This window comes from Macrobrachium nipponense, chromosome 40, assembly GCF_015104395.2.
Source record: "Macrobrachium nipponense isolate FS-2020 chromosome 40, ASM1510439v2, whole genome shotgun sequence".
In the NCBI taxonomy this organism is placed as follows: domain Eukaryota; kingdom Metazoa; phylum Arthropoda; class Malacostraca; order Decapoda; family Palaemonidae; genus Macrobrachium; species Macrobrachium nipponense.
In genome coordinates, this window is record NC_061101.1 from 25,613,770 (window position 1) to 25,627,836 (window position 14,067).

The window sequence follows — 14,067 nt, forward strand, 5'->3', positions numbered from 1 at the left end:
AATTGAAAAAAATACTATTTGGACCTACAATACCACAACCATATTGTGTCAGTAAGAGAATTTCATTCATATGGGGCAGAGAGACTAAGCTGTTTAATTTCAAGAAAACAGGAAATGAGGCATTGCGGGTGTCTCATTGTTCTGCTTACTAGCATAAGCCAAAAGGGTGCCTTTTTTTCCTACAGTGAGTAGCCCATTATTTATGTCCTTGGGTTATATCAGCAAAGGTTGCTTTAATAATAACAATGTAATCATTATCAGATGAAACATAAATTCTCTGAGAGCCGAGACTTTTTTTATTGTGTATAAATAATGCCATATCAAATCTGATCAGTCCATATTATCCAGGAGGTGCCAGAATGAGTGCAATATAGCAGCCAATTGCACAGTGTGCAGAGGGGCTTGAGGCAGAAGGAACTACTGTGGATGTTCTGCACCTTCCCCTTCATTTACGATTCAGCAGTAAAGTTGGAGTTACAAATATGTTGTAAAATTCTATTTGGCGCCTTTATGTATGTATACATACAACACACGTCACACACATTATATATATATATATATATATATATATATATATATAATATATATATATATATATATATATATATATATATATCTATATATATATATATATATATATATATATATATATATATATATATATTATATATATATATATATTATATATTATATATATATATATATATATATATATATATATATATATATATTAGGGCTCGTGCCTGTATGTTAAGGCGCCCTATGAGGTAATGTTAGACTAGCGATAATCTATACGCTAAGTCGGTTGGTATTGCACTTCCATCTTCAATGGAGTGTCTGGGTTTTGTAGATCACTTACAAGAAATCGGTATTATCTTTACGACGATGTGTTAAACTCATGGTTCGGTGAGGTTCTTGTAGAAAACACAAGGTATAAAAATAGTATATTCTTCTGAAGTTTTACATGATGAAGATCAGGTATGATCGTACAAGTCTTCTATGACGATAGCTTGATCGCTTCTGCCAATGATGATGGCTAATCCTATTCCTCTACATGATAAAAGCTTAGGTAAAGAGGTACAGGTCTTCTAATGGACGATAGCTAACTCTGTTCTGCCTGTCTACCATCTCTGTTACAAGTTATGAAGGAACAGACAGTAGTTCGAACATATGAACATACTATCAGATGACATAGTTTCATACGAACACACAATCGAATGAGACACGCTACAGATCACGTAGGCCGTTTGAATAATAGGTCGGGGTAGTTGTCTCAAGCAGGGAGCTTGGACTAATGTTTATAAACAATTGAATGACTACAGGTGACGGCATGTTATCTTAGCCTACATACTTATTGTATACGTCATCTTTAGCGTCTCTAGTCTGATCACATTCCTGCAAGCAATCTGGTTGACCTCTTTAGTTTTAGACTTTTATATATATGGACTAACATTCCATATTTTATTATGTAAACACTTACATTAGCTCGGTCAGCTACCAAAACCAACTACTGAATATTACTCAAACTTGACTTGCATCTGACTTATAGGAGTGTGATACAGACACTATGTGAATATATATATATATATAAGTAAATAAAAATTCATGGTGTACATGAATTGATTCAAGTAATAAAATATAAAACAATGATATTGGTAAATAATAGTGATCACATGATATATATAATGATACAGTTTTTTCACTTCATCTCTTTAAGTACTTATGCTACAGAAAATACTAATGTACTCTGATAATTGCATAGAATGAAGATTAACATGATAAAAATCATATTTAACTGATAAAAAATATCATATATGAATTGATAAAATTATTAATGTTTATGCTGATTGATTCGTTGATTTCTGATTCATTAATCAATATACTAACTCATATATAACTGCAGATATTGGGAAGATAAAGGTAACAGATTGATTATAGGCATGGACCTACCTGATTTGTTTATACATTGGTATATGGATCATATAATTATGATTAATATATGTGCACTTTAAATAGATTCCTACTGCGTACACGCAAAGATATATTTAGATTCTGTTATTTATGATCATTTATATAAGAGATTCCTATTGCGTACACGCAAAGATATATTTCGACTCTGTATTTATGATCAATTATATATAAGGATACATGATACTTTATTATATATAGGATACATGACCGAGGTTATACTACTTCACTTTTAACTAGCTTTCGAACAACTTTTCGTCCATTACACAGTTCCAGACAACACCTTTAGCCAATTGAAACGGCCTTTTTCAATGGTTAAAACAAGGGGAAAATTTGCCTGGGCGGGTCCAACGTTCTATTTTGCGCTCATACTTATTCTCTGCATCCTAAGCTACACGATTCCGTTCGCGATGAATAGATCATCCCAGCACGAGTCCTTCGCCAGCAAAGTAGAGTTGAATATCCTTCGGGTCGTAATTGTCGAAGTAATGTCCCTTTTTGTAGTCGAATTCCGACAGCCGCTGGAGCGTTCCGCATTAAAACGAGATTAACGACGAGATACGGTGTCGGTCGAAGAAGTCCATGAAATTCCTTTCACATTGTAGGCGGTTGTTACTCGACTGTAGTCGTCCGCTGCGACGAACGATTTTTTGAAGTTGCGATGTGAAACTCTCGTACTGCAGGATACTGTAACCAGGTTCCATTAATCAGCCTGCAAGTGAAATTATACTTGTCACAAGGGCAAAGTAAATTCAGACGACATCCAAATACAGGGGAGGGGAGAGAGCCATTTAGACCAGACGTAACCCACATGAATTCGCTGATATTTTGGAATTCAAAAGAATCCGCTGTACAAACTTTTTTATCCATGGCATTAACAATGAGTGAACCTATCCAGGTCTATGATGACTTGTAAAAATATCCATAATTATAAAAAAAATAAATAGATATGCCAATACGAATCTCAAGAAAATTCGATATTACTGGTAGTAAGTTACTAGACAAAGAAGTGGAAAATGGAGCTATTTGTAAGATTGCCAGGCAACATAAGAGTCAAAGAGAAGATTAATCATGATTCTATGTGCCCTAACAAAAGTTTCATATTCAATTTTCTCGTGCGCATCCTCTGAGGTTAATTTTTAAAACATTATTAATAGGTAGGAGATGCAACGAAAAAAAACCCACTATGTAACTAATTTCTAAATAAACTTTGGGTTTTTCAAGAAAATGTGACATTTTCCCATGAATGTTTTACTTGAATTGTAATAGGCTAATGTTGCAAGTAAATATTTCACATATGTATCTTGATACTTCTAAATGTCTATGAGGTTCAGAAAAATTAATTCATTTTGTTGTTATAGAAATTCTATTTGCTTATTTTGTTATTAATTTTAAAATGATTGCAACTCCTTAGCTAAAGTTGCATTGCGCATGACGGATAGACATTTGTACCTAACGTCTGCCTTGCCCATGAGAAGTTCGGGCTAAGCATTCCTTTCTCCAGTCAATCTGCTTTTGCAAGCAGAGACGACACACAGATGAAGCCTGTGTAAGCAGATTATTGAGGTTAAAAGGAACAAATGCTGATACGGCAATGATGACGTCGTCACTTGGCAGGAGATTGCTCTCAGCCAGCTAAGAGTTACGTTACTTGCTGTAAGAGATACGACTTTAGTATTTTCAAATGATATTTTAGTGTTTTAATTCTCCACCCGCATGAGAAGAATGTCTGGAAAAAAAAAAAACAACAGTACCAAAATTGAACAATATATTAGTTTCATGTTGGCATTATGTTAAATAAATATTCCTTATTCAAACTATATGAAAAGGTTTCCATACAAATTCTATATATATTATTAGCCCTGTATAAGATTCATATAGGATTATTCCATAGATAACATTTTCACTTCTAGACTTCCTGACTTTAAAATCTCTTTTATTTTATTTTATTTATTTATTTATTATTAGTTTATTTATTTATTTATTTATTTAATTTTTTTTTTCATTGACTACGAATATAAATTACCGGGGACAGACAATATGTCAGTAGGTTTTGATATGTGTTTTGAACTTTTAGCTTATTTGTCATTACTAAAGCGTTAAGTTAGAGTTCAAATCTTTACGCATATATATTTGGATATTTAATGGTTACGTTTTGCTTATTGATTGATTATCGTGATTCCTTTTTTATTATAATTTGTAACCCTTCCGACTTCTTACGGAGTGTATTATATTGACTCCACTTGTATCCATATTTATTTTATTTTTTTATATTTATTTATTTATATATATATATCTTTGATAAATTAATGGTTGGCTTGAATATGTGGAAAAGTGTTCTAGCGGTGTACCGTATAAGGCTACTTGCGGCATCAATTCTATAGATACAAGATATCAATGATAAAGGTATTTAAAACCGCGAGAACCGCTATAATCCGTTCGGAATCCCAACATCACGAGTTTGTAACTCGTAAGAACCTTGACACTTCCTATTTAATTATCCGTTATTCTACCAAACCGATTGACTCGGTGATCAATATATTATTGGTTTCTTAATGGAAAGGAATTCACACAACGTGTTAAGGAGATTATTATTGATTTACACCACCCGAGTCACAGATTATTATGTGTTGAATTCCATATTTACTGATTTAGCACTCATAAATATTCCTAACGCACTCAATTGCGGTGTTTGTTTTTAGTGCTATTAATTCTATATAACGTGTCAAGGAACTATTAACACTAAGAAGTGTTTATTCCCTCTGTCAGACTCGTAATTCTGTTAATAATTCTACGTATAGTCTTTCAAGGATTGATTTGGCACAGGATAGGCCCCTAAACTGACAGGTGTCTTAGTGTATCCCTTGTTTTCATGACACGTGTTACAATTAGTTATGTGCTTTTTATATCTGTAAGCATTGTAGGCCAGTAAAATAGTGATTTGGCTTTCTGTGACATAGTAGGAACCCTAGATGACGGGTGAATGCAACCAGTTTATGACGATTGGTATGAAAGAGATTATTATTACTACCTGGTCGTTAGTCATCTGCTGTGTTCTTCGGGTTTACCTCGTCACAGACCTACATATAATATTACATTTGATTACATTATTCTGATACACATACTTTAAATATACTTTTGCTTTAGGGTTTCTGCTCGAAGTGTGTATTGTTTATGCTTAGCCGCTGACCCTGTTTCCGTTTCGAAGTGTTTTTTTTATTGTTGGTGTTATTGCTGCTGACTCTGTTTCCGTTTCGAATGTTTTATTGTTTGGGTTATGTCTGTTGACTCTTGCTTTGTTCAGTTTGTAACAGTTCTGCGCTCCAACCCAGATATTCAATGCTCGCGATCTCTTGGGTTAAGGAATTTTCTTGTTTAGATACGGTTTTAACAATAGGCACGGATGTTTCTATATCTTTTAGTCCAATTAATGGTTCTTTGCTGTATGGTGCGGGATTGCGGGATAATGCGTCAGCTATGATATTTGCTTTCCCAGGTAGATATCTTATCTTGGCTCCAATAACCTGAATGATCCTTTGTCACCGAGTTTCCCTTTGGACTGTGATTAAGCCTTTGAAAAACTCGGTAAAGGACTCATGTTCAGTAAGGACTTTATCAGGATAGCCATAGATTATGAACTTAAAATGTACTAGTGTTAAAGATACCTAGCCCTTCCTTGCCTATTACTGCATATTTACTTTCAGAGGGCTTTAGTTTACGTGAATAAAAAGCTATATTATCATATTACTGAAGTAGTATCCCTCTTACCCCTTGGTCTGAGGCGTCTGTTGCAATAAAAAAAATCCTTATTTAAATCAGGGATTTTAGTTAGGTAAGCTGCATTTTCCGCTTTTAAGATATCGAACGCCTGTTGATGCTTTTCAGACCATAATAAATCTACGCTCTTCTTCGTAAGATCTGTTAAAGGAGCTGTCATGATTGTGAAAGAGTTACATATTTACATACGATTGTAATACCCACTACAGCGCAAAAGTGCTGTATCCCCCTTTTACGTTAATAAGTACCGGAAAGTTATGAATAGCCGACACCTTACCATGGACTACTTTTAAGACCTTGACCAGACACATAAAACCTAGATAAACATGTTCGGTTTTTAAAAACTCACATTTAGATATTTTACTCTGAGATTATTTGTCTTTGTCTCTGTAGCACTAGCTCTACTTTATGTGAATGTACTTCTAAGGTATTAGAAAAGATTACAAGATCATCCATATAGGCATGTAGGGTATCCCCTAAAAATCTCCAAACACTATATTGTAATTGGGGTGCAACGTAAGCCGGAGGCATACGTAAAAATTGATAATGTCCCCTGAGTGTGCTGAAAAAAAACGGTGTATGAGGTACAATCACTTAGGTAATGGTATCAGGTAAAAGCCTTTAAGTAAGTCCAAGTTGGTGAAAAAAATTTATTCTAACCTAACAGAGATAAGATGTCGTCGGTACATCGCACTGGAAACTATCGGAAGTCGTTTCCTTGTTTAAGCGACAGAATCTACGCAGATACGCCAAGTCCGATCTTTTATGGCATGACATTTGAGGGAAAAATTATATGGGCTTATTTGATTTCCTAATGGCTCCTATTACTAACATTTTTCAACTTCGTCATTTATCTCTATTTTGAAATTTCATTGAAAGTCTACACGAAGGTACGTATATAGCTTAATGTTTGTCCTTAGACCGTATTTGTGTTAAATTATATCCGTTTTTTCCCAGAGATCACTCGCTAGTGGAGAAACTTCCTGGTATTCAGGTAAAAGATAAAAAAAAATTTCTGCTGAATCACCTCTGCTTGAATGACTTTACGGATATTACTTTAGATAGATTATCAGAGAGATTCATCCACGACTGGTTGGGCGTGATTAAATTAGCAACAATAAAAAATGCGATATTTATAACTTCCGTATCCACGATATGTATACTTTTAGGGCTTTGTTCGCGGAAATCGTTATATTTCAGAGTGTCGGGAAGGATTAAAATTTCATTTCCCAGCAAAGTCTTTTTTACACACACTAAGACATTCGAGGGTGCATGCGTCTCGAGATTTTGCGTGCAAAACTGCGACTGTGGTTATGGGAGAATTCTGTTGGGTCATTTGAACAATGTTACGATTTATGAGACAAATGTATAGTTCCTCTATATAAGTTATTATTTAACTGTCTCTTTTTGTTCAAACTGATTTTAATATGTTTGAATTTGGTTTATAGGATTTTCATTGATAAACACGCCTTATTTTGCAGGATGTAAGATAATATTTTGTATACCCCTAGATGAATCTTACAATTACGCTAGATACAGATCAATGTTTTTTATAACTATAGAGGTATCTGTAAGCGCTCGCTTATCCGGACTTCTCATTAGGGAAGTTCGAACAACAGACGGTGAGTCCGTAAATACTGGTAATTAATTGTACTAAAGGAATAAATAAGATATTCTAATTTTTACGCGCGTACAGTCGGGCTTAATCCACCAGTATTTTATTATAACTTAATGTATTAAAATTACTAGAACCTGCTCTGATTACTTGATACTGTCGTGTGGATGCATAGGAAAAATCCTTTTTAGTTCAAAAAGATATCGGTATGTATGAACCAACATCGCTTTTCCCCACTCTGCTAGAGTCGCTTATTGTGTGGAATTTGCTTTGCTTTGAACACTTCGGCAGTTTTTCGACTGACCTTGACCGCTTGACTAGGTGACACAGTCACCGAGTTTGCTTGTTTGATTCTGAACGGGCTACGGTTTTCTCTATTTCTTTTTGTAAATAATTAGGATCCTTCTCTTTATTACCATCGGCAACGTATTGTGTGTTTTTAGCATTATGTTGCTGGTTACGTATAAAGCAATGAATGATGAACTATTAGGAACTGAGCGATTACTAATAAGACAAGTTATCTCTACTGTATTCAATTTTAACTGTTTGTCCTCATTCTTTGCTAAAATTTGAAATAGTGAGGGATCCTGGTCAGCGCGTTTAGCCTGATGAAAGTTTTTTACAGACATGTTATTCCTTGCAATCCAGCCATATTTTTAAAGTTAAGTTGAGTCATTGAGGTTCGATATTTTATATAACTCAAAAAATCTCAAGGCTAAAACTGCGATCGGGACTTTGCAAAGGAGCATTTATTGTCATGACCCGAAATAGTGTTACCTCTAATTTATATAGATTGTACGGTGTTCCACTTGTTTTTGTGTGTGTTTTCTAATCACTACGGTCTTAACGACCCTATCCATGCATCTGTATAAATACAGACGTCCACTGCGTAAACGCATATTCACTGTTTAATATGATTTGTTACGTAAGGGATTAATATCACCCAAAAACCTGATAAAATTAACATAGTATATGATTATGATATTTTAGTAGAACTTCTGGAAACAGACACTCAAAGATAAAAACTCGCAGTAGCGAAATCTCAATGATGTAGATAATTTCTGTAAAAAAGTAAGATTAAGAATGTCTCGTAACTTCAGCCACAGGAATAACGAAATTCGACCTGCAAAGGAAACACTCAAAGTTACTCCAAATGAATAAAAAATTGTACTTAGCTTGCTTTTGTGGGAAGTCACGGTGTTCCGATAACGACACACGGCCTTGGTCCTCCTTCTCTATTTAGCGGACGACCTGGTTTGGCTTCAGTTTCCCCCGTGCGCGTTGTTTCGATGATTCGAGCCCTTGAAAATCCGATGCTGCAGACGCGTTCGGTTTGTTTCTTGGAGTGCCGGAAACGCTCACTAACGATGTTTTCTTGAATGATTCTAATGAGAGACGAAGCTTGCGTTGTCGTAGGAAAAAGGACACGTCGGTTTTGTTTCTTGAAGTTATTCACTAACGATGATACTAAGTTGCTTGACGAATCTTGTTGTTTTCTGAAGTCGCTCACTAATGATGATACTAGCCCTCTTACGCCGAATTGGACGTATTAAACGTCGAGTCAAAATGTCTCCCGTATGCCGACTTGGACGTATCATACGTCGGCTCAAAAAGTTTTTTTAAAAATTCGCGGAAAAATACTTATAGGCCTACCAGCCGAAAACTTTTGTATCACACGCCTTGGGGGATGCTGGAGTTCACGGATCAAGGCGTTGTTTGTTTACAATCGCTACGCAGGCGCGCAAGCGCGAATTTCTTTCTTATCGCACTAAAAAGTATCAGTGACACATCTCGGAAATTATTTCGTCACTTTGACATAATTATTGCACCATTTTAAATTATCCTTTACATGAAGTATTATATATGAAAATGTGCGCAATTTCATGCACAATACAACTAAAAAATACTCATGATTGTAGCTTTTATCAATTTTGAAATATTTTCATATAAATAACGATAAGTGCAAAAATTTCAACCTTCGGTCAACTTTGACTCTACAGAAATGGTCGAGAAACGCAATTGTAAGCTAAAATTCTTATATTATAGTAATATTCAATCATTTGCCTTCATTTTGCAACAAATTGGACGTCTCTAGCACAATATTTCGATTTATGGTGAATTTATGAAAAAACTTTTTCCTTACGTTCGTGCGATAACTCTTCCGATAAATTTTTTCGTGCGATTGTCCTAATGTTTGCACCCTTTTAAATTTGCCGTTACATAAAGTTTTATATATGGAAATGTGCGCAATTTCATGCACAATACAACAAAAGACAACCATGGTTGTAGCTTTTATCAGTTTTGAAATATTTTTCATATAAATAACGTTAAGTGCAAAAATTTCAACTTTCGGTCAGCTTTGACTCTACCGAAATGGTCGAAAAACGCAATTGTAAGCTAAAACTCTTATATTCTAGTAATATTCAATCATTTACCTTTATTTTGCAACGACTTGGAAGTCTCTAGCACAATATTTTGATTTATGGTGAATTTATGAAAAAAAAAAATTACGTTCGCGCGGTAACTCTTCCGAAAAAATCAGAATTTTTTTGTGCGATTGTCGAAATGTTTGCACCATTTAAAATTAGCTGTTTCATAAAGTTTTATATATGAAAATGTGCGCAATTTCATGTAGAATACAACTAAAAATGATTGAAGGTTGTAGCTTTTTTCTTTTTTCGAAATATTTGCATATAAATCACGATAAATAGAAAAAAAACCACGTTCGGTCAAATTTGACTCTACCGAAATAGTTGAAAAAACGCAATTGTAATCTAAAACTCTTACGGCCTAGTAATATTCCGTCATGTTTCTTCATTTTGAAACAAATTTGAAGTCTCTAAAACAATATTGTGATTATGGTGAATTTTTGAAAAATATATTTACCTTCACTCCGCGCGCCGATTCGCGGCCGCAAGTCTCCGAAATACGTACATGGCATTATCCTAATATTTGCTCCTTTTCATATTAGCCTTTTTATAGAGTTTCATATATCAAAATGTGCGCAAATTCATGAAAAATACAATAAAAAATAATTGAAGGTTGTAGCTTTTTCCATCTTCGAAATATGTGCATATGAAAAAATATATATATTAAAATTTCGACATTCGGTCAAATTTAACTCGTCCGAAATGGTCGAAATCGTGCAATTCTAATCTAAAACTCTTACAGTATCGTAATATTCACTCATTTGTCTTAATTTTGAAACAAATTGGAAGTCTCTAGAACATTATTTAGAATTACGGTGAATTTTTGAAAAAAATATTTTTTTGCGTCCGCGCGTTACGAATTCGTACATCATTTTGTGATAATATTTTTCCGGTGTTACTTTTATTGTTTTACAATGTATTATATATCAAAATGATTGCAATTTAGTGTGCAATACAACGCAAAAAAAAGTAACTGGTTAGCTTTGACCGTTTTCTGCACAGCGTGATTTGAATACAATTATGTATGAATTTTTTTTTTTTCGCTAATATATATCGCATTATTTACATATGATAATGATATTATTTTTCATTTCTGATGGTTGCATTCTAAACTTCAGGCAATGACAAAAAAAGGAGCCAAAAATGAACTCTTAATCTTCAAAAGTACGCGCGCTGTAATTTTTTGAAAAAATTATTTTTTTCCACTTCCGAGCTCACTCCAAACCAGGCCCGGCATACGGGAGACGTTTTGATTTTTAGGGCTCCGGCTTAAGAGGGCTAGGTTGCTTGAAGAATCTGCTGCTTCCGTCGTCGTTGACTTCTTATGATACATGATTTATTATTCGGTGGTTTTTCTTCGTAGGACGTTGTAGAGTTCTTCTGGTCCGCTGGCCACCAATATTAGGGCTCGTGCCTGTATGTTAAGGCGCCCTATGAGGTAATGTTAGACTAGCGATAATCTATACGCTTAAGTCGTTGGTATTGCACTTCCATCTTCAATGGAGTGTCTGGGGTTTTGTAGATCACTTACGAAGTCGGTATTATCTTTACGACGATGTGTTAAAACTCATGGTTCGGTGAGGTTCTTGTAGAAACACAAGGTATAAAAATAGTATATTCTTCTGAAGTTTTACATGATGAAGATCAGGTATGATCGTCAAATCTTTCTATGACGATAGCTTGATCGCTTCTGCCAATGATGATGGCTAATCCTATTCCTCTACATGATAAAGCTTAGGTAAAGAGGTACAGGTCTTCTAATGACGATAGCTAACTCTGTTCTGCCTGTCTACCATCTCTGTTACAAGTTATGAAGGAACAGACAGTAGTTCGAACATATGAACATACTATCAGATGACATAGTTTCATACGAACACACAATCGAATGAGACACGCTACAGATCACGTAGGCCGTTTGAATAATAGGTCGGGGTAGTTGTCTCAAGCAGGGAGCTTGGACTAATGTTTATAAACAATTGAATGACTACAGGTGACGGCATGTTATCTTAGCCTACATACTTATTGTATACGTCATCTTTAGCGTCTCTAGTCCTGATCACATTCCTGCAAGCAATCTGGTTGACCTCTTAGTTTTAGACTTTTATATATATGGACTAACATTCCATATTTTATTATGTAAAACACTTACATATATATATACCACACACACACATATATATATATATATATATATATATATATATATATATATATATATATATATATATATATATATATATATATATAGCTACACACACACACACACACACACACACACACACACACACACACACACACACACATATATATATATATATATATATATATATATATATAATATATTATATATATATATATATATATAATTCTCTTGCATCGATATATGAAGTATATCTCGTTTTATTTATTACTTTAAATAGAATATATTGGTTATAAAAATAGTTATGAAAAATGACATTTCGTTTACTGCAACTTCCTGACATTTATTATCTGTACGGGATCACTATTCAGGAGCAATTTGTAAATAAACATTATTTCGTCACTTACCCTATCGTCGTTGAGACTTGTGAACAGAGGTAAGGGTGCATACCCGTCTCGTATTACTTTCACATAGCAATATTTGACGTTTTTATATGAATAGGAAAATCTATAGGTAGATTATGTTTCCTTCCATTTCTGTAAATACTAGAATGGTTTTCCGTCAAGATAGGTATACTAGTAGCTAGCCCAGACTCGAACAATCAAGGCTAGGCAACGCACTTGGCAGGGATTGACTGCCTAAGTCTTTCCTAGGCATTCACTGTTCATGACAGGACCACTGAGGGTCTGTGAACAAGGGAATACTAGAGGGCGTGTAGACGAATCCCCCTTGTGGACCACAGTAGGGATATCCGGGCCAAACGCCCTTTGTCTTAGAATTTGGATGGACTTTGAAATCAAAATTCACTTTTGACATCAGAATTCAACTAACCAACTAGAATCGACACCATAATGGTTGACTGTTGGTCATAGCTATTAATCGCCAAAAGCACACAAAAACTTAGGTAGTTTTCTTCAGGGTAACTCCAGAAGAGAAAGGTTAGTTGTGTACCTAATTTTTAATAGGCTAGTCTTAGCCTATAGGAAATTAGGTACTTCATATTGGAAAAGAGCTCAACAGTTGATCACAGCCTTTTAGTTGGTTGCTCTAGCTTATGCTTAATTGGGCTATTCAGTAAAACTAAGCCAACATTCAAAAGATGACTGCTGTGTTTTCCTTAAGGCACAGGATATAGGTACGGCAGCCGTATCCCGATCGTGGTAGATATTGGTACGGCAGTGAATTGCGCATGCGTCAATTTCAGACTTCCTGCCGTACAAATAATATAGTGCGGTGAGTGTACGGCAGATTCTGTCATTGGTGCCGTATTGCGCTCTTGACTTGCTGTAGATACGGCAGTTAGCTATATCCGTTTACCAGTTTGCTAATCATACTGTATTATGTAAACCAGAGTTCGGCTTTTAGGCGGGACAGTCACGCTTTTTGAACATCTGTCCCCCTTTTTTTAGTTAGCAAAATGTCCCTCCCCCCCTTTTTTTTTGTTTTGCTTTTGTGAATTTTGTCCCGCTTTTTTTGTACTAGAAAAACAACACTATCCCAATTTTAATGGAATAGTGCTGAAATTTTGTTTAATTTTGCATTTCACTACCTGGTAAATTCCATCGTCTTCTCAGACAGCTGCAATACCCAATGAAGTGAATTAAAAGAATATTGTAAAGTGTATAACGGCCCTTGCAAACTGCCGATGTCGGGCAGAATAAAGGGCCGAGAAAGTCATCACCAAAGGTACAATGGTAGTGTATATATTTATATATAATCCTCTTTGAATCTCCTCTTCGGAATTCTTTTCAGGGCCGATTCGATCGTTCGTGACCTACGTATATATCATGAATTACCAAATTTTTGAAAGTTTGAGTCTTCATAGATGTCTATGGCTTTTTTCAGCTCGTTAAAGCCTGAAAACATGTTTTTCGGCGAAAACTAATTATTATTCCGCGTTTCATGATGTTCCGTCACCATTTTTCTTGCTGTTACTGATATGCCCAAAGACTGCGTATATACTTCAGTATATAGTCTTTGGATATGAGTGAGACGGTAAACAAGGGTTCGCGCATGCGCAATTCACTGCCGTACCAATATCTACCGCGATCGGGGTACGGCTGCCGTACCAAACTCCTCCAGTTCGTTTCCTTAACTAGCTAGGGTAAAAAACCGCATGGTACAGGGGTGGACCATGT

General features: G+C 35.0%; 1 protein-coding gene across 2 annotated transcripts in view; it reads left to right on the forward strand.

The window, feature by feature from the left end:
• The first annotated feature begins 396 nt into the window (after positions 1 to 396).
• LOC135212029 (vacuolar protein sorting-associated protein 37B-like) overlaps positions 397 to 14,067 on the forward strand; it is a 44,530-nt gene continuing 30,859 nt past the window's right edge. The window contains exon 1 of one of the 2 annotated variants that reach the window (XM_064245325.1): positions 397 to 512. In XM_064245325.1, the coding sequence (XP_064101395.1) occupies positions 427 to 512 (86 nt within the window). In that variant the 5' untranslated portion in view covers positions 397 to 426. Of the gene's footprint in view, positions 513 to 12,248; positions 12,366 to 14,067 lie in introns of those variants that run through there. The other variant, XM_064245326.1, reaches the window with a different exon arrangement.